This window comes from Marmota flaviventris, chromosome 17 (genome assembly GCF_047511675.1).
Source record: "Marmota flaviventris isolate mMarFla1 chromosome 17, mMarFla1.hap1, whole genome shotgun sequence".
NCBI classification, from domain to species: Eukaryota; Metazoa; Chordata; class Mammalia; order Rodentia; family Sciuridae; genus Marmota; species Marmota flaviventris.
Genome location: NC_092514.1, coordinates 76,604,173 through 76,627,221, shown reverse-complemented (window position 1 = coordinate 76,627,221; position 23,049 = coordinate 76,604,173). Strand labels below are relative to the sequence as shown.

The following is a 23,049-nucleotide window of genomic DNA, read 5'->3' as shown; positions in this document are numbered from 1 at the left end:
GGGAGCATTAGCCCCCAAAGGGACTTTTTTGTCCTGTCTTGCCCATGTGTGTGACATGTCCAGGGCACATGTTGACGCCTGGCTCGGGCCAAGAGACCCCAGGGAACTTGTGACGGGGCCGCTCTTGGAAATGGAAAGCCCGCAGGCCGTGGGATGCAGGTGGACGCTGGGGAGGGGCCGTCGGGTCTCGGGTCTGACCGAGAAGTCAGTGGCACCGCGGAGAAAAAGGGATGAGCCCAAGGAATATTCTGGAACGAGCCCCCCCAGAAAATATCGGTCCTGGACAAACGAGTGTCAGAGGAAACCGCTCGCTTTGATCACACCTGGGGGTGTCAGCAGCGGGGGCAGCGGGGGCGGCGCAGGACCCCAGAGGGAAGGTGTCCTGGGGCTGCCCTGGGGAGCAAAGGCCCTGTTGGCTGGTGACCTCGGCGACCCTCGGAATGAGGGACGCCGGCTGGCAGGGATGCAGGGCTAGGACTCCCAATGGGGCCGTGGAGAGCAGGGGGAGGACTGGGGCAGGGAGGGCGCTGCAGGGCCTTGGGCCACTGACCTCCCTCCAGGAGGCCAGGCCCCACCCGACTTCCCGACTTGTGTGGTGACCCCCCTCAGCGACCACGCGGGGGCGCTGCAGGACAGGCGGTCAAGGAGCTGGGGCGGCAGGCGGGACCCCAAGCACAGGCCGTGGCAGCCCCGAGTGTGCTCAGAGAGGCCCCTCCTGTGCGGACTCGCGAGGTGGGCCCGGGAAGCCCGCGGCGGTGCAGGTTTGGGAGGCCCCTGTGGGGTCTGTCGGCTCTGAGAGTCCCTGAGGGGTTTGCACGTGGCTGAGGAGACACTGCCGGGTGGGACGTCGCAGGGGTGGAGGGTGGTGGTCAGGGAATGCCTCCTGGAGGAAGTGGCGTCAGATGCCAGGAGGCTGAGCACCAGACAAGAGGCCGTGGAACAGTGCAGGGTAGGGCAGCCTGGGCGCGAGGGCTGGTCTTACTTGGGCCTCTCAACCAGTCCCTCTGGCTGCTGTTCTGTGGGGTGAGCTGTCATGCTGAGAAATGGGCCTGGGGGCCCTGGAGTGGTTCAGGTGAGAGTCAGTGGATGGGGCAGAGCTGCATATCTGGACTTGCGGATGGGTGAGAGATGGCCATGAGTGGACAGGGCATCGGGCAATCATGCCCCTAGGTGGATGTGGTGCCCTTCAGAAGGGAATGGCAGCCCCACTCCAGCCTGGGACCCCAGGACAGGCCATTTCGCTGGGGGGAACTGAGATGCACAGGAGTTTGGTAGCCTGCCTGAGGTGGGTGGGCATTTCCACACAGGTGGAAAGTGGGAGGAGGCCCCTGGGGCCTGGTGTGGGGGTCCCTGTTGGGCAGGGTGCTGAGCTTTGGATCGCGCTGTGGCTGCAGCCTGGAGCAGAAGGACACAGGCTGGTGCCTGGGCAGAGGCCTGGGAAGACAACTGCCACAGGAGGCCACAGCCCTTGAGTGGTGCCCTCTGCTCTGGGCCAGTAAAGCAGGGCAGCAGTGATGGCAGGTCATGTCCAAGGCTGGTCCTTGAGACCCAGTGGCTTGTCTGAGCCACAGCTTGATGGCCACTGCCTGGGGGACCCCAGCCAGATGCCCAGTGGAGCCGCCGCTTCTGGACCCCTGACCCTGAGATGCAGAACATCTGTTGCCCCAAGCTGCTGGGTTTGGGACTTGTCTGGAGCAATAGGGAATGACACCAGCGCAGCCATCCCACCCAAGCCCAGCTGTCGGCTCAGCCCATGCCAAAGTCTGGCCAGGCCTGGAGGCCCTGCTTGGACACTCACTCATGCAGAGGTGGGTGGCAGGCTCTGTTCCTGGTCCTGTGGCCTCCCTGCAAGACTGCTCGCAAGGGGTCTTCCTCCAGAGCCCCTGGCCCAGTGCAGAGGACAGGCCAAGTTGCCGGTGTTGTGCCCCAAAGGCAGCAGTCCTTGAGGCCTGGGATGTTCCAGCCTGGCCCTCTGTTCCCTGAGACCTGGTCTCTTACTGTCCCTGGCACTTCCTTGAGTCTGAATATGTTCATGCTGTCATTTAGGCAGAATGATAGAATGTATTTCTCCTAGGTCTGAAGACTGGGAAGTCCCAGGGGAAGAGGCTCACGGGCTTGGGGTCTGGTGAGGACCGGCTGTCGCTCTAGGTGGTGCCTCCAACGCTGCCTTCTCACCTGGTGGAAGGCAGAAGGTGAGAAGGGCTGGAAGCTACCTGAAGGCCTTTCTGTGAGGGCCTCGGTCCTGCTTAGCAGAGGAGCTGCTGCTGCTGATTGTTTTCTTCAGAGCTGGGGATGGAACCCAGGGCTTCTATGTGCTAGACAAAGTGCTCTGCCACTGAGCAGCACCCCGGCGCTTTTTAAATTTTATTTTGAGACCGGGTCTAAGTTGCTTAGGGCCTTGCTAAGTTGCTTAGGTTGGGCTCCAACTTGCAATCCTCTTGCCTTAGCCTCCTGAGTGGCTGGGATAACAGGCCTGGCGACTGCTGTCAGTACTTTTGATATATTATGAATATTGAACCTTATCTGTTCCATGATTTGAAACATTTTCCCCCTCCTGTAGGTTGTTTTCCACAGTCTTGAAGATGTTCTGTGCATGGAAACTTTTATTTTTATGAATTCTAGTGTATCATTTCTTTTGTCATGTGCTCTTGGTGTCAAATCTAAGACTTAGTTGCTATATGTAAGGTCATAAATGTGCACCCCTGAATTTTTTTCCAGATGCTTTGTCATTTTAGCTTGTATATTGAGGTCATGGGCCCACTATGAGCTTGTCCTCCTACCTGGGGTGAGGTGGGGGCTCAGCTGCACTCTCCAACTGGCCCAGCCCCATTGCAAGGCTGTTCCTAACCCACAAATGGTCTGTCCTCCTTCTCAACAATCAGTTGCTCAGTCAAGTTGGGTCCTTGGGTTGGCTTACATGCTCTCCACTGGTCCCGCTGGCTTGTCCACCTGCCCTTATTTCTGTACCATGAGGTAGCTTTGAAGTAAGTTGAAATTAAGTGACATGAATCTAATTCTTCCTTTTCAGTGTTGTTGGCTACTTGGGGCCCCTGGCAGTGCCATATGAACTTGTTCTTTCTATTTCTGCAAAGAAGGCAGGGGAACTGGGCCGGGGCTGGTGTGAAGTCTTGGGTCCCGTTGGGGCACCGCCGTTTTGCCATTATCAGGTCTTCCAACCCAAACCTGGGCTGTCTCCTCATCTGCTTGGGGCCTGTGGCTTTCAAATCTGTGCTTAGGTATTTTGTTCTTTTGTGTTTCACTGCAAATGGAATTGGTTTCTTAATTTCCTTCTCAAATTATTCAATGCTGGTGCATCATTTGAATTCTCCCCCTTCACAGGCCACGGAATGGGAATCCTCACGAGGCGGGCTCTCCTGGAAGAGCCTCACCTGGGTTTCCCAGCTGCACCCTCCACCCCTCCCAGGGGCCCCTCCTGGAGTCACAGACACTCAGGTCCAGGTAGGAGCTCCTTGTGTGATCCTGCTCCTGCTAACCCGAGGCCAGGCTACAGTTCTTGATCCCACAGGTAACCCCAAGACTGAGAGCCTGGGGCGATGCCTTCCCCGCCCTCCATTACCCCTGGGGACCCATGTCAGCCAGGGCTGAGGAGGGAAGGCCTGCAAAGCTAGAAGGGACTCTGCCCCTCCCCCAGATACGCTGGGTTCTGTTGGCCTCATCAGGTGTGGGGCTCTGGGTGGGTGTCCTTGGGGGTGGACAGCCTCCTGGTCATGTCTGCGTGGCCCCTTCACCCATGGTGCTGTGCCCAAAGTGACGCTGGCTTCCGGGCTGGGGGCCTGGGTGGTAGGATGGCTTAGGAAGCCTTGGCTCTGGCCTTGGTGGCCATGCTAACTGGAGGACAGCCCTTCCTCTCGGGGCTGGGGTCCTGCGTGGTGAATGGCCTGTCACTTCCCTGGCCCCTGCAAGTCCCTGTGGGGCCTCAGTCTGTTTGGAGGATGCTGACCTACCCCAGGGAGAAGCAGGTTCTGGGGGGCGTGGCAACCATCCTCCTAACTGCCCTGGGCCTGCCTGGCCAGGGTAAGGCAGGGTCTCATAGGTCAAGGACCCAAGTGGTGGTTGGAGGTGGCGTGGGGAGGGCTGAGGGGCACAAGGGCTGCCTCCCTGGCCTGGGGACATGAGGCCCAGCCCGCCAGGTGGGGCCAAGAAGGCTGGGCCCCAGGAACATCCAGGGCTGCCACCACTGTCCTCAGGGCCTCCCCTCCCCCCACGGTGCTGTTGAGAAGGCCCTGGGGACACTGGTGGCAGCCTGGGTGTGTCCCCCACCCACAGGGAGCACCTGGCCACAGAAGTGCAGGATGGACCTTCCCTGCAGGGCCCCACAGCTGCCCTCAGGAGGGGAGAGCTAGGAGAGAGCTTCCGGGAGCGGCCTGCCCAGCCTGCTCCTGGCTCTCATGCTACAGCATCTCAGGGACAGGTGACCTCCCCAGTCACTGGCCCCACTTCTTGTCACCTGGCGGGCAGGCGGGGTCTACCCCTACTTGGCCTCTGGGGTGCTGAGGCAGGGTGGGGCCAGAGGTGACTGGGCTGCAGCCACAGGGACCTGGTGTCCTGGTGTCACAGGAGGGCACAATGGCTGACGTGAGCATGCAGTAGGCTGCCATTGGGGACTCCCTTTTGCTTCCTCCCTGTCCCTCTCTCCTTCTGGGTGTGGCCTTTGCTCTACATTCCCCTGATCTCTGAGCCAGTTGCAGAAACCAGCTCTCGACCACAAAACAGACCCCAAATCGGAGCGTCCTCCCTTGAAGAGAAGAGAGGCCCATGAGCAGGAACTCGCTCCCTGTGGGCAGCCCCTGGCCTGCCGCCCCCGCGGCCTCATAGACTCTGAGGGGAGCTGAGCCTGAGACCTTGAAATAGCTGCCTCCTGCCGAGCGCTGCCCCAAGGCATGGCCTTTCTGTGGGGCGAACTTTCGCAGGGCCTCCTTCCAGGACCAGCAGCTGCGGGCCCCATGGCTAGTGGGGCAGTAGAGGCCAGGGAGGTTGACCCGTGGAGGGAGGCACTGGAGGCTCTAGGCCTGGCTCACCTGTCAGCACCCCACAGGGCATGTTGCTCCTGTCCTGCCTCCTTGTCCTGCGGGGGTCACCTGAAGCTGGCCATTTGCCTCTTCTGCTGGGCACGTGAGCAAAGCCAGCCTGCAGCCAGCGCCCTTGCCATGGCCACAGGCCTGGAGTGGCTGTGGAGATGCGACTTGCCGTCAGGCCTCCTTCCTGAGACTGCCTCGGGTCCGTCCCCCGCTGTTGTGAACACCCGATTTGTTCTCAGGTCGTGCGGACAGAAAAACTGATGCTAATAGGAAAAATATCACTCTTCTAACCAGAGCTGACCTGGCACAGCCCCACAGCGCTGGGCACCTCTCTTGTTTAGGATGAACCCTGACTTAGCAATCCCAGCGCAGGAGCCCTCCAGGTCTCCATGGCAACGGCTGCCTCCCTCTTTGGCAGGCGTGGAGGACTGGGAGCAGCGGCCGTCTGCGTCACGGGAACCCACCTTCTCAGGGCTGCACCCATGGCCAGGCCCCAGGTTTGCTGCTCATGGCCGCAGGCTGCCCCCAGGGGCCACTAGATCCCAGGACAGTGGCCAGCACAAGGCCAGGGAGCTCCAGAAGGCAGGAGCCGCGGCCGTGCAGCTGTCGGGGCTGCAACCTTCCTGGCTTCTCTGGCCAAGGACCCTGAGCCTTTGTGGGTTCTGTCTGGAAGGAGGGTCTCTGGCTGTGGACAGAGGGGGCGGTCCGCTGAATAATGCCTCCAAAGATGTCCACATCTCAACCGCAGGGCCGATGACTATGCTTGCCCCCTGTTGAAGCCGGTTAGAGGCTGAAAATTGGTTCATTTGAAAATGGGATGGGGCTGGTCACCCAGGGGCCCAGGGAAGTCAACAACATTGAAAAGGAAGTGATGTCAAAACAAAGCCCTCCCCTTCCCTGGACCTCCAGACACGAGAGACACTGCTGGCTCTGGAGAGAGGAGGGGCAGACCAGGGCCCCCCTGGAGGGGGAACAGAGGCACAGCTTTCTCCCCAGCAGCAATGCTGCCCTGGGACACCTCATTCTCAGCCCCGCGAGACTCGAGTGGACTTCCCACGTGGCATAACGGCTGGCCTTGTCAGAGAAGCAAGTTACAACACAGCAGCAGGAGCCCCCTGGAGCTCGGCCTGTGCAACCAAGTCATCTGCTCCCAAAGGTAGGGCCGCACTGGGTTGCTGAGGCTGGCTTTGAACTGTGACCTTCCTGCTTCCGCCTCCCAGCTGCTGGGGCCATAGGTGCGGCCTTCCCTTGAACAAACTCCTCTCACAGGGAGAGACGGGGCACATGATGTAAAGTGCTGCGCTTTCTTGTGGGGCTGAGGCCCAGCTGCCCAGGGCAGCTGCAGAGGACTTAGGCGATACCCGCCCCAAGGCTCCCCGCAGGCCTGCCTGGCCCCCCAGGGGCAGATGTTGCTTCCTGGGCAGAGGCTGCCACCAGCGGCCACTTGTGCACGTCTTTAATTTTTATTAAGTTTATTATTTGTCATTGCTCTTAGCTTCACATTACGATTCCATGTTTTGTCAAAGTCTTTTTCAATTCTCATTTTGGTAAAATAAATAGAGATAAAGGAACTCTAGGCGGTGCTCTCTCGAGCCTGTTAACTTCATGATTGAGTTTTCGCATCAGCCTGGGAAGGCCCCGCCCACGCGGTGCTAGTGGATGCACAGCATGAGCAGGGCTCCAGTGGGACCAGGGAGGGGAGGGCCTGGCCCCTCCAGAGCCATCTGCACTTTGCCAGTGGCGGTTTTGCCTCAAAAGTAACAGAAATACAAGTTAGGTTGCAATCGAGCTGAACCTCAGCTACGGGAGGTCAGCAGCTCTGTGGGTGAAGCTCAGTTTCCGGAAGGTTCCAGGGTTTCACCCACAGGAGATCCCCACAGAGCTTAGGGGGTGCAGGGGAAAGGGTAGAACTTGTGGGGGAGTCAGGACTTTCTAGGGCCTTCCTGACTCCAGGCTGCTTGTGCTCCCAGGCGAGGGAAGGGCCTTCACCCTGGAACCTCCTGGGGGCAGCAGAAGGGTCTCCTCCTCCTCCATCCTGCCTTGTCCACCCGTCTGGCTCTGGGGTTGGCTTAGGGCTGCCCTCAGGACTCCATCCACCTGGAAGACAGTCTTGGCCAAAACAGAGCTATCGCCCCCCACATGAGGGGCCTGGCCTTCCTGTCCTGACTCACTCAGACCCCACTATTATTGGTCTCTGATCAGCAGAATCAATTAAGCCCTCTCATTCCTCATCTCTGAAAGATCCTGATTCCCAAGGAAAATGGAAACGCTTTCCAAACGCCATCATTGTGGTTGTGCCACGTGTGTGCAATCAGCAGCAATTCCGAGCTCCCTCCCATGGTCCAGCCGTCCACAAGGCCCCTCTGGAACTGCACATGCACGCGCGCGCATACACACACACACACACACACACACACAAACACACGCACACCGGGCAGGCCAGGCTAGGCCTCCAGAATGCTTCTGCATCACGGACTGCAAGATGCAAGCCTTGCTCACACCAGCGTAGGGCAAAGAGCTGAAGACCGGCTATTGCTACCCACAACCCCTGGGGCTCCGTGCACCTCAGCACCTGTGTGAGGTGTGTGCATGGCAGGGAGGCCATGGCACCCACGCACACATGCACCCCAAGCAGGGACATGGAGGTCCTGGCCATGGTCACTAGAGCAGCACTTCAGGGATGAGCCTGCAGTTTGGGACGGTGGCTGATTTGTGAGGACCTCATTGTGTCTAGAGCAGCAGAGCCAATGGGCCCTCTCCTGCGAATGCCTTCCTGCGAGAAGGACCCAAACCAGAGTCCAAGGGCCTGGCTGCACGGGGGGTGGGGTGAGGCTGGCGAGCCCCCCTCTTCGTACCACGACCCCCCTTGACAGGGAGGCCTGCAGCTGAGCAGCCCTGGAGGGCCAGCTCGGGGCTGCTTCCTCCTCACTGCTGGCTGCAGGGGTCTCCCTCCCTGTTTTCTGACACCTCCAGCCTCCTCCAGCCTGTTCCCAGCGGCTCCAGGCTCAGGCCTTGAGAGGACAGTGGGGCCAGGCCAGGCTGGTGGGGGCCATTCTGGGGCCCACGGGAGCCCCAGTGCTGCTTCTCTGTCAGGGCTCTGTCGTTTCTGTAGCTAATGCTCTGATCACAGGGAAAATAAAACAAGTCTGTTCCCTTAAAAAAAACCTCAGAAGGAAAAGAGGCCAGGAAGGGGCCGCGGTGCACAGCTGTGTGTCGGGAGTCTCGGAGCCTGGGCGCTGGTTCTCTGCGAGAAGTGATGACAAAACAAAGCCCTCCCCTTCCCTGGACCTTCTAGACATTACAGCGAAGAGAAAAAAGAAAGCGCGTGGCCCTTCCTCCGAGGGCAGCAGCTGGGTCAGGAGCCGGCGTCTGCGGCGAGCCTGGGGTTCACTGTGTGTGGGGTGGCCGCAGCAGGAGCCCGGTGCCACTATCTGACGCGCTTCTCCACCGAGTACACGGAGATGTAGTAATCGTTGCTTCCCACGGCCAGGTGGGGCTGTGGGGCGAGAGAGCAGACATGAGTAGGGGCGAGAGTAGGGGCCACAGGCTGCAGCCGGCAAGGTCATTCCCGCAGCCTACCTCTGCACTGAGAGGGCTCGGGAAGGCGGCCTGTGAACTGCCAGGTGTTGGCAGGATGGGGCGTTGCCCGTACGCCAAGCACAGGCAGAGCGTGCATTACCCACAGGGCCCTGCTGGCACTTGGGCAGAGCTGTAGGCAGGCTCCAGTGGAACCCTGCCCTGCAAGGAGCAGGCTGGCAGGTCCTAACTTGAAAACACGACCGCCTACGGCCCAGGGGCAGAGTGAGTGGACAGGCCTGAATCACACAGAGGAGCATGCCTGAAGCTTTCTGCTGGAGGTTCCCCTGACGGCATGTGTACAGGGACCAGAGGACACTGCTGCTGGCCCTCTGCTCCTCATGTGTTCTGGGGACTAGGAAGGGAAGGCCCAAGGCTTGTGGGTCACTCAGGTGGCCCTGTCCCCTACCCCCACTGCCCCACCCTGGTGTGAGGGCACAGACCCAGTGTGGGTGGAAGGCCAGGCAGCTGATGGCCCCGACTCGCTGGCCCATGAACCCGTCGTAGTACTTGATGTTGTTGATGAGTTCGCCGTTTCCGTTGTAGATGGCGGTGAACTGGTTCATGGAGCCGCTGCAGCAGGAGGAGGAGAGAGGTTCAGCAGTTATGTCCCTCTCCTTTGGGCTGGGAGACAGAACGGCCCCCAGAAGAATGGCTTAGGGACAGGCCAGCTAGGGATGGGGCTGGTGTGGTGGTGGGGACAGGCCAGGAAGTTGGCCCAGGGTCCCCAGGCAGAGAATGGCAACTTGTCTGGATGCCCTCAAGTGAGGATGCAGGCCTCCATCCCTGGAGACCCCTCAAGAGTGTTCTGGGAGAGATGCGGCAGGGAAGAGGTCTGTGCTCAGTTCACGATGGCACTTTAATCTTCCACCCCATCTTTCTCCAAAAGGCACGTGGCAGGGCTGGGGAAAGGTGGCATGGTGGAGAGGGGGCTGCGGGAGAGGCAGCACCTACCATGCGATGAGGTTTGCCTGGGGGTGGATGTCCAGGGACGTCAGCCCCTTCACAATCTGTAGCACATTCACAGACTCAGGCATCCGGGGATCAAAGAAGCGCACATCTCCATTGACACTGCAAGAGAGGGCCGCAGTGAGGCCTGCGGGCCAGGCCTGGGGATGCCCTGCTTGTGCCCTGGCTGGAGGATGATGGCCCTGGACATGTGCAGTCTGACACCCACTTGCACCCGCTACTGGAAGCCAAAGCTGCCGGGGCGTGCTGTGCTCTGGTGCTGGGCCCAGTGGCCAGGCCCTCACTAAGCTGTCCCAGAGCAGAGAAGGGTCGCATGTGATGCCGAGGGCCACTGCTGAGCCTGCTGCAAAGCAGGACACCCATGGGGGATGGGAATGGCTGTAAGTCAAGGTGCAAAGGAGTGAGCTACTGGTCACCAAGATCAGATTTTGGGCCACTGGGGGCCAGGGTGGTGGGAGATGGAGCTGGGTGGAGTCACACTGCCTGCAAGGAGGGCCCTGCCTTCCACCTCTGCAGGTGTCCCTCCCAAGAGCAGGGTTTTGTCTTTATATCACAAACAAGGAAGAGAGGGCATCTCTTTGAAAGAATGGAGGCTTTGTGACAGTAAATCACACTCTGGTGTCCCTTTAACGGGCAAATAAATATTCGCTGCTCTCAGCACAGTATTTACCGAACAGCAGAACTGAATTTATGCACAGACAATGATGCGTGGCAGCGGGCAGCGGCAGTCCTGCTGGCCACGTGCCTGCAACAGCATGTGGCCCTGCTGCCTGTGGGGAGGAAGGGGGCCATGCCCCCCAGGGCTCCTTTCTGTTTGGCAGGTGTCTGACCACCCTCTGGCTCTGCACCCTGACCTTCCTGGCCAGTCCCAGTGCCGGAGTCAATTTCTGCCCTGAAATGCCAGCATCCCTGTTTAAACACCAAGGACGTCTTTAAACGGAGGAAAAATAATGTTTTAACAGCAGGACGTCTCGTGACTATCCCACGTTACCTCACGCTCACGATGTGGCCCTCGGGGTGCTTCTGCAGGTGGGCCTTCACCACCCAGGCTGTGTGCTCCCGGTAGGTCATGACGCGGCTGCGAGGAGGAAGGCGTGGTCAGGCAGTGCTGGCCAGGGCCAGGCTCAGCTCCTCTCCCAGGCCACTCAGGGCTCTGGGCGGACAGCCGTGCTGGCTCCACAACAGGAGGCCACATATGTGGCCTTGAGTCAAGAAAAAGGAAGCATTTGTGGAGAGTGTTGAGCTGCCTCTGCTGCGGGGCCCCAAGTAGCCCTGCCCATGTGGGGACATAGCCTTTTCCTGAGTCCTACTCTAGTGGGCACCTACTGTGCCCTCCTTGGGCTGGCTTTTGGCCCTGGGCCACTCTCAGGCCCACACTGACACCACGCTGTGTCACACTCCCAGGCCCCATCACTGGTCACTAATGTTGCCCATCTGTGTTAATAGGTGCATCGGGAGTGTGAACCCCAGCCTTAAAAGCCCTAAAGCTGTCCAGGGGCCCTCTGGGGTTAATGACCAGGAGCCCAGGTGGGAGCTGCTGGCTGTATGGACCAGGGCTCCCAGGGGCCTGCAATGCCTGGCAGGAGCTCTCAGGACCCCTCACATACTACCCACAGGGAGGGTACCAGCTGGTCTCCACCCCTAGGCCTCAGAAGCAGCAGGGTCAGGCCTGCTTGGGGTTCCCCACTCAGCCCAGCTTTCCAAGACCCCTGTGTCCCTGCCTGCTGGAGCTTGGGGACCAGCGGCTAGGGCCTGTGGGCTGCCCACTGCTGCCCTGCAGCTTGGGAAGTGGAAGCACGCCTCTCCTCTCCTGCTGCCTCCTGCCACAGTCTAGAGAGCTCTCTGAGCCATCCTTACACCCGGGAGCCACTGCCCCATCTTGGGGGGAGACTGACCCTATGCAAGATGTAAACAGCAACATTCTCAAATGCCTGGGGAGGGCCGAGGGGCCTGGCAGGAGGGGCTGCAGGGTAAGGCCAGGAAGGGACACTGCTGTGAGGCGGATGCAGGGAAGGGAGAGAGGAGGGAGGGTGCTGGGGGACTGGGTAGGGCTGAACTGGTAGGGCCAACACCTGGAGGGCCAGAGCCTGTGTCCCCACTCCCAGCTGAGGGGTCGAGGGTGCTGGGCTTGGGGCGAGGAGGGACCACCACGAACCCGGCTTAGGTGCGTTCTGAGGGCGAGGTCGGCACGGAAGCGGCCTGACACAGCCAATGCCCGGGGAACTGGGGGAGGTGAAGACAGGCGCTGACTTCTCTCCCCATCACCAGGCCTGAGGGAGCAAGGCTGCCTTTTGCTGGGTACTGAGGGGGCCCTGTCTGGGGCTGGGGGCTTCCTGGGATCCTCTGGCCCTCTGTGGAGCCAACTCCCAAGGTCAGTGCCTTTTGAGGGGACAAAGATGGCTTAACTAAAGGTCTGGAGACAACGGACGTCCATGAGATCCACTCTGAAGTGCAAGATTCAGCTGGCTCCAGTGGACTCCTGCTGTTGACCTGCACCCTGGGAGCAGTCTACCAGCTGCCCACAGTGGTGCCTCTGGGGACAGGTTGCCCATTCTGGCAGGGACCTCCCCCCAGGGAACATGAGAGCCTGTGGTGCCCTGGCTTCCCCCTGGGTGCCTGAGTCAACACCCATCTCAATCCTGTCCCACTGTCCTGGCCATGAGGATATTTCATCTCTGGTGGCCACTGCTGTGCCTCCTGGACTGTCCCTGTTGGCACCAAGCCTACTTCCCAGAAAGCAGTGGGTGCATGCGAGACACCAGGAACAGGACCACGGGGACGCCCGGCCCAGCCGTGGATGCTCTGCATCTCCTGTAGAGGGCCTTAAGCCTCAGCCCCCTGTCACCTGCTGAGTGGCAGCACCCAGAACAGCAGTGACACCTGGTCAGCCCATGCTGGGCCCACACGTGCTCCCTGACTCCCTGACGCTCCTGCTCACAACCCATGTGAGATGGAGGCTGAGATGGTGGGGCCTTGCCAGGACCCCCCCACTGCCGTTCTCTCCAGGCACAACCTCCAGCAGGCCCAAGGCCGTCCACCCACTTCCACGGCCACGGGGACTGGCCTGCGTGGAACATGCCTGGCTGGAAACCTGCTGTGGGCTCCTGGGGAAAGCATTATGTCCCACTGAGCAGCTGGGACTCCTCAGTGGGCAGTGAGGTGACTGCTGTTGTGTGGAGGGGCAGGGGCCGCAGGCAAGGGGGTGGGGCTGAGCTACCATTCGCTGAGCGCCATCCTCCTGTCGTAGACACGGATGGAACCGTCGCCAAGGCCAGCCACAATGAGCGAGCGGTGGGAGTCGCAGGACAGACTTGTCACGCAGCTGTCGGCGCCCGTGGGGATGTCCTGGCCCAGACAGAGAGGGCTGAGATGGGGCACCGCTACCCCAAGCCCACATGGGCCTCACCTCCCTCCCTGTGGGCTGCGGCCTTTGCCTCCACCTGCAAGAGGCCATCGCAGGCTGAGGAGCTCAGATGGGAGGGAAGGGCAGGGGCACATGGGACTCGGTGCAGCCAGATCTGCCTGAACACCTGCCCTGCACCTGTGCACCGGCCAGGGCAGGCTGAGCTCCGGCAGCATCCTGGAGGCACCCAGGGCCACCTGGCTATTGGCCAATTAAACTTTCCAACACCATCTCCCCCTTTCCTGAAGAGAGACAAAGTACACTTTGGCAAGGAGAACTCCTATTAGCTGCCCCTGAGGACTCCTGATCAGTCGAGGGAAGAGCGGAAGCGTGGACCCTGCTTCCCCTGGTGGCCGCACACAGCAGGAAGACTGGTGAACGCCGGCAGGGGGAGCCGCAGGCAGCAGATGGGCCTGTGGGGGCGGGGACGGACACGTGCTTTCCAACCCCAGTGGGGACGCTGTGGGAAATCTGCACATGTGGACTCTGTGTGAGGTGCAGGACTTTGTAAGAGCCCCCCCACTTCTCCCTGCACCTCGAGGCAACAAAATACCCGGGAAGGCACCAGGACCACAGCTCTGGGCGAAGGCAGCTGAGAGTGGGGGAGGAGGTGGGTGGCCAGGGACACACTGGCTCTGGAGGCCCTTACACTCCACAGGGAGATGGATCTGAGCATTAGGGTCTCCATGCTTTGCCCTTGAGGAGTGGGCACCTGTCAAGCTCCCCAGCAGGAGCACAATGAAAGTTGTTTGGTGCCATCATGGGATCTGGGCCCAGGACAGCAGGAGGCCAAGCACAGTAATTGTGAGAGGAAGTGACCTCAGGCTGCAGCTCTCCCGGGCGTCACCACAGTGCCTAACAGTGGTGAGGTCCAACCTCATGTCCAGCTCCTGTCACTCCTCCTTCCTGGCTCAGTTCTGTAGCAATGTGGAGCAAGCAGCCTTCCTGCCACCAAGGGGCCAACGTCTCTCATCGGTAGGGAGGACAGGAGAGGGTGGGGAGGTCTCTGCCCTGTGCCTCCCCAGGGACTCTAGAGAAGGGTGTCCTGGACTAGAACCCTCAGGTGCATCCCTGAGGTAGCTGTGATCTTGCCTCTGCTCCTAAAGCGGCAGGCACAGCTGGATTTTAGCAGGTGGCCTGTATGGCCCTTTCACAGGTGTCTTAGGCAAAACCAGCGCAGATCCCTTTCTTTATTAAAACTAAAAAGAAAAGATGCTTTAAGCGGTGGGGCTGTGGCTTGGTGGCAGAGCGCATGCTCAGCACTTGAGAAGCCCCGGGTTCACTCTCAAAAAAAAAAAAAAAAAGCTCTGAAAAGCACACGAATAGTTAATCTTCTAATTTAAAATATTTCACCCCGCTGATTTCTGATACTCCCTAATCTGCCAGATAAGACAATATTTAAAAATAATCAGGATTAGCTTAGACTTAATTATGCTGCAGCGCAGGGTCAGATGCCATGATTAATGTGCAGCCAAGGTGGTGATCAGCTCCGAGGCTGGGAGTCTGTTCTCGCCCAGCAGCAGGCGCCATCTTGCCCATCTGCTTCCCTGGAGGGCTGAGACAGGCACAGACTGAGCTTGCTCTGGAGATCTGGGTCTGGGTTATTTGAACAAGGGGTCTGTTCTGTGCAGGGGGAGCATGGAGAGCCTGGGGGAAGGGGCTGCACAGGGACCAGGTGCTTGTGGGGCCCACCATGGTTACCTGCACCTTCGTTTCACGGTCAGTGTCCCAGATCCGGACAATCCGCACATCCCCTGAGCTCATGAGGAGGCCAGTTTCTTGCTCCCAGTCCACCACCATCCCAGCTCCTGGAGAGGCAAGTGGGACACGGGGTCAGTCCCTGGGGCTACTCCAGGCAGCCACTCAGTCAGCGGCTCCAAGGAGCACTGCCACCCCTCCCACCATTGGGCAGGTCCCCACCTCCTCCTGAACCCAGGCTGGGGCTCCCAGGGCAACGAGCTCAGGCTGCTGCGGTGGTGGCAGCCTGCCCTGGAACCCTGCCACACTGAGGCATCTGCGAGAGGGAAGAGTACTGGGGCCCAGCCACTTGGGAGGCTGAGGTGGGAGCACCAAGTTCAAGACTGGCCTGGGCAATGCAGAGAGGCCCCGGTTAAAAAGAGAAAGGAAAGAAATGAGGGTGTCCTTTTCCGTCTGGAACTGGACAGGGAGTTACACACGCGCATCACAGTTTCTACTTAATACAAAAATATTTTGTGTGTGTGGTGCCGGGCATGGAATCCAGGGCCTTCCACATGCCAGGTGAGTGCCCCACTGCTGACCTACGTCCCCAGCCCCACACGACTTTAACTGTGTAATTATAAAGGTTTTAAGCATACACGAAGGAACATGGTGGAAATAAACCCTTATAACCCACCACCCAGATCAAACAGTCCCCAGCAGTTTGTTTTGGGGGTGGGGTGGGGCTGGGGGGGCCCAGGGCCTCGTGTGTGTGGCACCCAAGTGCCGGATGCGCGCCTGCCCCAGGAGTCACACTGCGGCCACGTGTGCGCGGGTCCCTGGGCTGCAAAACCTGCCTCCTCCACACGGAGCAGCATAGTGCTGCGCGGGAGTCCGACCTCCCGCACTTGCTCTTCCCTCTGATGGCCTGAGGGTCTTCCGACCCGGTCCAGAGAGACAGCTGCCATTCAGACGTCTGTGTGGCACTCCACCGACAGTCATATTAGCTATTCCCTCGTGGAAACCACATCTCAAGCCACACCTAAGTGTGTCCTCTCGCGCAGTAAGCAGCCCCGGAGGGGAGCTGTGGGGCCACGTGCTCTGCACCACATAGTTTCTCCAGCTGTGGTCGCCTCATAACAAAAGGGAGGGAAACTGAAGAGGAAGTGTCCATGCAGTCTGGCCGGTGTGGTCGGCCGCCTGGGCACCAGGCAGGCTAAGGTCCAGGATGAGGGTCTGTGGGGACTGGCACCTGGTGAATGCTGAGAGAAGCAGGGAACCCGGGGCACATGAGTCACCCTCTCTGGACCAGAGACTTCTCCCGGGACGCAGCTCAGTCTGTGTCCCGGCTGTCCTGTGGTGCCACCACCTCATCCTCCTGTGCCCTGGGCCTTCCAGCTGCTCCTACCGCCTGCTTCCAACCAAGGCGCCATAGCCTCGTGCAGCCTGGGCCCCACCCTCTGGCCACTGTCCTCTCTTCTTCAAACAGCCTCCGTAGAAAAGGGGAACACAGGTAGGAGAGCCACAGCACTGCTGGGACCTGGACGTCCCTGGAGGAAGGGCATACCTGACCCACGTGGAAGTCATGTGACAAGGTACCAACCACATAGCATGGGGTGGGGGCAGGTGGGCTTGATGGCACCTTGTGCAAGGCCAGAGCCCCACGTCTAGGTACACCTGGACAGCCAGTTTGCAGCTTGAGAGACCCAGCTGGGTAGAGATGTGGAAGTCCTCCAGGACAGTGCTGATGTCTGTCCATCTGTCCTACAGAGGGAAGCAAGCCCTAGGTCCTGGGCAGCCAAGCCTGCAGCGTGGAAGTCTTGGTGGAGCAGAGGAAGGGATTCTGGAGGGGAGGCTGCTGTGCCCAGGTGTGTGTAGCTCGCTGAGCAGGAGCCATGGGGGCACCATGCGCCAGTTCAAAGTGTGCTTGTGTCCTGCTCACCCTGGGTACTGACTGGACTGGGAGACACTGCACTCCCCAGAAGGCAGAGGTCCGATCCCTGCTTGACGAATCCTGGACACAGGCCTCGGATGTGTGTCCTGATACATAGCCTGACCAAAGAGCTAATTCTTTCCTTAAAACAGGGAGACAAGGCAGGACAGAGCAGAGAGCGTGGAAGTCAGACCAGCCACCCGCATCCCAGGCCTGGTAGTGGAGAGCCAAGCCTCGCCCTGCGCTGCCCTGGAGCACAGCTGTAGATTTGGTGCCTGCCAGCCAGTGGCTAGGCGCCCAGCTTTGTGGCCAGCCCAGAACTGACCTCTGTGACTTAGGGAGCTCTGGCTCTGGCTTGTGCCTCTGCATGGCCACCTGCCCCAGCCTTGGGGCTGCTGCTCTGTATACCTCCTTGGTTGCTCCAGTTAATGAATAGTCACCACTGACCAAAGGCTCAGGTCAACGTTCACAGGCCAAAGCTGGACCATCGCACTTCTCTCAGGGCCAAGGTGGCGGGACAGTCTCGCCCTGGCAGCCTCACGCTCCACCCTGGGAACGGGGCCCTCCCTGACTGACAGGGTGTGGAGGATGGTCTGGTTCTGCCTGTGTCTTCACAGAGACCACTGCTGTCCTGTGGCACAGCTTCTCACGTATGTGGGAGGGTCTAACCAACCACTGGGACAATGTAGTGAGGACACCCCCGGCCCCACACAGAGGAGGGCCTCTGGTCTTTCTTTAGGGTTTCAGAGACGGTAGTTGTGTTGCTCTTTCCCTGACACCTGCCCCAGCCCTGTGGTTTAGTTTAGTTTTCTCTGGGGAGATCGGACACTGAGTCTCCGTATAAAACTTTTACAGAGGTCAAGGTTGAGTTTTCTCAACCATCTTGAGTTTTCTCACTCATCTTCCCTTTATCTTGAACTTTTAATATAAGAATTCTTACAAAACACTAAGATGTGAGTCCAGAAGTTTCCCTGGCACATCCCTCCAACACCCTGTAGGCCCTGTGGCCCGAGGACAGGCAGCTGTGACTCCACATTAAAGATGGGCTGGGACAGAGAGCTCTGGAAGGCAGGTCTCCCTGTGAACCTAGATTCTGCAGCCGACAACCCAGAAACACACTGGCTGCGGGAGGAGTGAGGTTCTACTTGCTTATAATTTGTCTCAAGAGCAAGGTCCAGAGAGAAGGGGCTCATTTTGGTGTTCTCTGCAGGAGGGAAGGGCAGGGACAGAACTGAGAGAACCAGGAGAGGCCCCACACAGACAGGGGCTGGGAAGAGGACTCGGATGGGGATGCCGAAATCACAGGCAGGAGGAGGAGCAGCCAGTGGTGGGCCACAGTCACCTCACCTGGTGTCACCAGGGTCAGAGGGCTGTGCTCACGGGTGGCCATTCCCAGATGCACAGAGGGCTCTGGAAACTCAGGCCTGGACAGTCTGACCTGGTGGTCCTCCCAAACTGCTTGATGGTGCAAAGCCACGCCCAGAGCTGCTTTGGTGGCTGCCGATCTCACCAGCCTGGGCAGCCCACCACACTGGTCCTCAGGAACATGTGACATTTGCTGCTCAGGGCCAGTTAACCACAATGTGTTTCCAAGCCACATTCAGCTTCACACCAGGACAGGTGTGACCAGAGCTCAGGGCCATACCCAAGACTCAAAGGCACTCAGAACCCTGGGCCTGTAAGCCTCCTGGCTATCAGGGGAGGCCACCTGCTAATAAACTGGGGACTCTGATGTGAATGGGTGGCTGGTAGGGAGCTGGTCCAGAGGCCTTGGAACAGGGACCCTGGCAGCTCTGGACTTCCTCCCCGAAGAGCCCAGACCCACCTCGTGTGGTGGGCAGCATGTCTGAGAGCCCCTGCCATGCAGTCACCATCTCTGGGTTCTTCTCCAAGTCAGCAAAGTTCTTCCACACCCTGATGGCGCCGTCATCTGAGAAGGAGAGAGGGGGACATGATCCTCTGCCCTGTGCTGGCCTCGCCTGCACCCCACATGGGGGTCAGATCCCTGTCCTGGACATCATGCTCCACCATGCCCAACAGTGGGCCCTGCCCAGGGCAGCCAGGCGCTCTGGACACCTATTCCCATGCTCTCGCAGTGTGGGACTCTGTGCTCACTTCCTGAAGGGCAACCGGGGAAGCTGGCAGCAGGGCAATGGGACCTGTGGTCTCTGGCACCTGGAGGCCACAGAGCTTCTCTGGAGCCGGCTTGGGATCCCTGCAGGGGAGCTCTGTGGCCTCCAGCTTGTCCCCGGGGTGGGAAGGAGGGCTTGGTGGAAGATGGGAGACGGGCGGGCCTCACCTTCTCTGTTCTTCCCCTTGAGTACTTCAGTTGCTCATCTTGTGCAGACCCATTCTGTCCAAAACCTTTAGGCCTGCACCTTGTCCCCACCTGCCTCGGTGCTCTGCACACAAACCAGCCTGAGGCTGGAAGGGAGGGTGGCCCACGGGGCTCTCACACAGACACAGGAGGCCCTCTGCCTTGCAGGTGCCCTCAGCATCCTCCAGCAGACAGGCAGGGGGTCAGCTGTGTGTGGTGAGCCTCCCTCCCCAGGACCCACTCTTTGGCCTCAGTCCTGAAGGTTGGCCTCCTCCACCTGTGTGCCTGGCTCTCTAAGGCCACCTTGCAGTGAGTGCCCTGCTCTGTGGCTCCCCATAGGGGCCCACTCTTCAGGAGCCCATCCAGCCTTCTTGCCTTTGGTGATAAGAGATGCTCATGTCTGAATTGTGCTGCCCCTCGGCTGGGCCTTGCTGGGCCCTGCCCACTGTGCCGACGCCTACAGGGAAGGACTGGCTTTGGACATGGGCTTCCTTCTACCAGGCTGAGATGGCTCTTCTTGGAGGAGCAGCTGCTAAGGGACATTTCCTCATGGTCAGGTCAGTCACAGGGAACCCACAAACACTTCAAAATAGATGTCACTGACAAGCAGCAGCCTCGGGAGCTCAGATGCTCAGGTCCGGGACCAGGACCAGACAGGGCGGAGCGGCCCAGGGCAGGTGAGCCTAGATGCTGGTCTCCTCCCTCCGCTACTGACACCTTCCTACCCACACAGCTTGACCCTGGCTTCTCGTTAGCAAGAAGGCATCATGGAATCAAAATTTTCTTTTAATGTTTTTTTTAGTTGTAGATGGACACAATACTTTCATTTTACTTATTTATGTATTTTTGTGGTGCTGGGGATCAAACCCAGTGCCTCAGACGTGCTAGGTAAGCACGCTACCACTGAGCTCTAACCCTAGCCCCCATGGAGTCAAATTTAAAGTGCCAAAAGAAATGACAGCCAGGGGACTGGGGTTGTGGCTCAGCAGTACAGCGTTTGCCTAGCACGTGTGAGGCCCTGGGTTGATCCTCAGCAGCACATAACATAAATAAATAAAATAAAGGCATGTGTCCAACTATACCTAAAAAATAAATATTAAAAAAAAAAAAAAGAAATGGCACCAGCCTAGGGTGACTGGCTTGGAGAACTACTGCTCTATAGTAAGAGTGGGATGATGATGTTTCAGGCCAAAATAAAAACCAAGAAAATCTCCAGTGTGAGATCCACGGCCACCGCTACCTGATGGGCACCCTTCCAGAGAAGCCCAACTTGCAAAGGAAGGGGGAATGCAGCCCTGGGCCATCATAGCCAGGCAGTGAGCTGCTGCCCACTGCGTCTCCCAGGAAGGCCAAGGGGACAGAGGCTGGTGGTGGGATGTTTCCCGGAAACATGGAAGGGCCAGAGACCCAAGGCGAGAGGTCACTGTCCAGGAGTCCTGCCAACGCTGCCATCTCTGCTCCTGCCCTGGGACCATACCCTTTTATAAACACCCCCATTTTTAAAAATTTTTTTCTTTGGTAACAGGGATTGAACTCAGGGGCACTCGACCACTGAGCCACATCTCCAGGCCTATTTTGTATTTTATTTAGAGACAGCGTCTTTTTTTTTTTTTTTAGATATTTATTTTAGTTGAAGACGGACCAATACCTTTATTTTGTTTATTTATTCTTATGTGGAGCTGCGGATTGAACCCAGGGCCCAGCACGTGCAAGGCAAGTGCTCTACCACTGGGCCACAACCTCAGCCCCTAGAGACAGGATCTTACTGAGTTGCTTAGGGCTTCGTCCTTGCTGAGGCTGCCTTTGAACTCGCGATCCTCAAGTCTCAGCCTCCCAAGCTGCTGGGATTACAGGAGTGCACCTCCGCACCTGACAAACACCCCCACTTTTAAACTTCATTTTTACTTTTTTGTGGGGCTGCTTTGGAACCCAGGGCCCTTCATGTGAGGGAAGCAGCTCCACCACGAGTGCCCCAGCCTCCGAGCCTCCCTGGTCTGAGTGACAAACTGAACAGCGTGTCTCATGGCCCCCTTGCTCTGCGCGGCTCAGGTGCATGCAGCCAGGCCACTCACCTGTGGCTGTCAGGAGAAGGGAGCAGTCCTGGCCGTTCAGGTACTCCATGGCAGTGACCCTGGTGTAGCGAGGGTTCCCATTGTGGAAGTAATCCAGCTTTTCTCCTTTCTCCCAGTCCCAAAAACTTGAGGGGATAAGAGGAATGAGACCGACCATCAGGGGAATGCAAACAGAGTCACAGCAAGACACCGGTCACTCACGCCCATGGGACGGCTGCCACCAAGAGCCAAAGTAACGAGGGGAGTGAGGAGAAGCTGGAGCCCTGAGCACCGCTGGACACAGAAGGTCAGCCCCTCCTCCTTTGGGCCCATCCAGGGACGGAGAGATGACAGGAACATGGGGCTACACGTCCACCCCCGTCCACTGCAGTGCGGAGCCAGCTGGGGGCCCAGATGGGGTGGGGGAGAAAATGCTTCCCCTTCCAGTGGAAGAGGGCTCAAGGCAGCTCCTGCTCCTGCCATGCCACGGCAAGTTGCCGTGGACACTGCTGTGTCACATGAGCCAGGCACGAGAGGGCAGTGCTGTGCAGTCACTTCTACAAGTCCCTAGAGTTGCCCACCTGGGGCACAGTGGGGGTGGCCAGGCCAGGGAGCGGGTATCTGGGTGTGATGGGACTGCTACAGTTTGGGAAGATGGGGTGCTCTGGGGGCACCATGGAAACGTCCAGCGTGGGCAGCCTGGACGTTATATTTCACCACAACTAAAGCGGAGTAAGCAAGTGAGGACAGTAGGCGTCACGACACTGCCCCTGCCCACCTCACCGCCAGCGGGTACCCTGCACCGCACAAGCCAGGCTCGCTGCTGTGAGGCCCGGCTCTCGGGGCCGCGCCTTCTCCTGGGTGCTCTTCTGTGGGAGCCTCTCAACATGCTTCTTTATCACGGAGCAGGTCTGGAGGCTCTTGTCCCTGTCCTGAGGCCCATGGAACTAGAGGCCACCTTCAGTAACATGACTAGAGCGGGGCACGGGTGGGTGGGCAGGGGATGGCGGGGAGAACGCAGGGATGCTGGGCACTGGTGCTGTCCCCAGGTAGGGTCCGTGAGTGAGGCCTACCAGATGCTGTCCTTGTCAGCCACGGCGATACATGGTGTGAAGGGGTGGAACTTGACCACGGAGGGGACACCAGGATTCCTGTTCAGAAATATCTGGTCGTCCAGTCTGGTGATGCCTGCCGGGGTGTGAGGGGGAAGCAGGATGAGCCAGGGCTGGCTTGTAGACAGCAATACCCACATGTTTTAGAAAGGCCAGTGTCAATGCTTGTGTCTGGGGGCCGGGGAGGCACAAAGGAGACCAAGGCAAAGCAGGAACCCGGGAGGGGACCAGAGCACACCCCAGGAGGCAGCATCCCAGGGGCAGGGGTGTCCTGGCTCAGAGCCGATGCTGGCAAGTGCTCCATCAAGGCCCTCAGGCCAGACGGCAGCAGTGTTCATGGCAGTGCAGATCTGTGGCTAAGGGGTCTATGAAGGGCGTATGGATTCAGAATGAAGCCCCAGGGCTGTGACCTGCAGAGACTCAGGCCTGAGACTCAGGCCTGGGACAGGGGCAGCCATCACCTGCACCATATTCAAGGGGTCTTCCAGTCCAGAAAGAGGCTAGCCAGGAGTCCATGACCAGAGGACACAGACTCATAAGGCTAGCCAGAGAGGGTGTGGGTTCCTCCTCACCAGGCCTCACACCAGCACAAGGAAATACCCGCTTAGGGCTTTGCAAGAGCCCACCTGAGAAACAACCAGAAGAAGAGGCAAGAGACGCAGTTGGGACGGGCTGAGATATGCTTCCGTTGGATAACAGGGGTTTGCTTGGACCAGGTGCGGGTCCCTAGCACGGGGCTCTTCTGCACAGCCCTGAGGAGAAAGGCAGCAAGGCCAGCTCTGACCACAGACTCCTGTGTGGCCCTGGCACCTGGGTGCTTTGGGGACCATATGCCTCCTTAGCTGGCGAGAACATCTCCAGGGTGGACAGAGAAAAGCCGGTGGCTCTGTGTAGCTATGCTGGTGTGGAGCAGCGGGGGAGCCCAGCAGGAGGGCAGCCCCCACCTGGGCACAGCTGATCTGCTGTGGGTGG

The 23,049-nt window shown here is 59.1% G+C and overlaps 1 protein-coding gene across 1 annotated transcript in view; it reads right to left on the bottom strand.

Moving 5' to 3' along the window:
- Window positions 1-6,494: 6,494 nt before the first annotated feature.
- The window catches only part of Rptor (regulatory associated protein of MTOR complex 1), a 332,581-nt gene continuing 316,026 nt past the window's right edge, over window positions 6,495-23,049 (bottom strand). The window contains exons 27-35 of the mRNA XM_071604063.1: window positions 22,039-22,153; window positions 20,987-21,111; window positions 18,423-18,527; window positions 14,689-14,795; window positions 12,802-12,929; window positions 10,576-10,662; window positions 9,570-9,686; window positions 9,059-9,188; window positions 6,495-8,535 (exon numbers count right to left, since the gene is read on the bottom strand). Coding sequence (XP_071460164.1) covers window positions 8,467-8,535; window positions 9,059-9,188; window positions 9,570-9,686; window positions 10,576-10,662; window positions 12,802-12,929; window positions 14,689-14,795; window positions 18,423-18,527; window positions 20,987-21,111; window positions 22,039-22,153 — 983 coding nt within the window. The 3' untranslated portion in view covers window positions 6,495-8,466. The remainder of the gene's footprint in view (window positions 8,536-9,058; window positions 9,189-9,569; window positions 9,687-10,575; window positions 10,663-12,801; window positions 12,930-14,688; window positions 14,796-18,422; window positions 18,528-20,986; window positions 21,112-22,038; window positions 22,154-23,049) is intronic.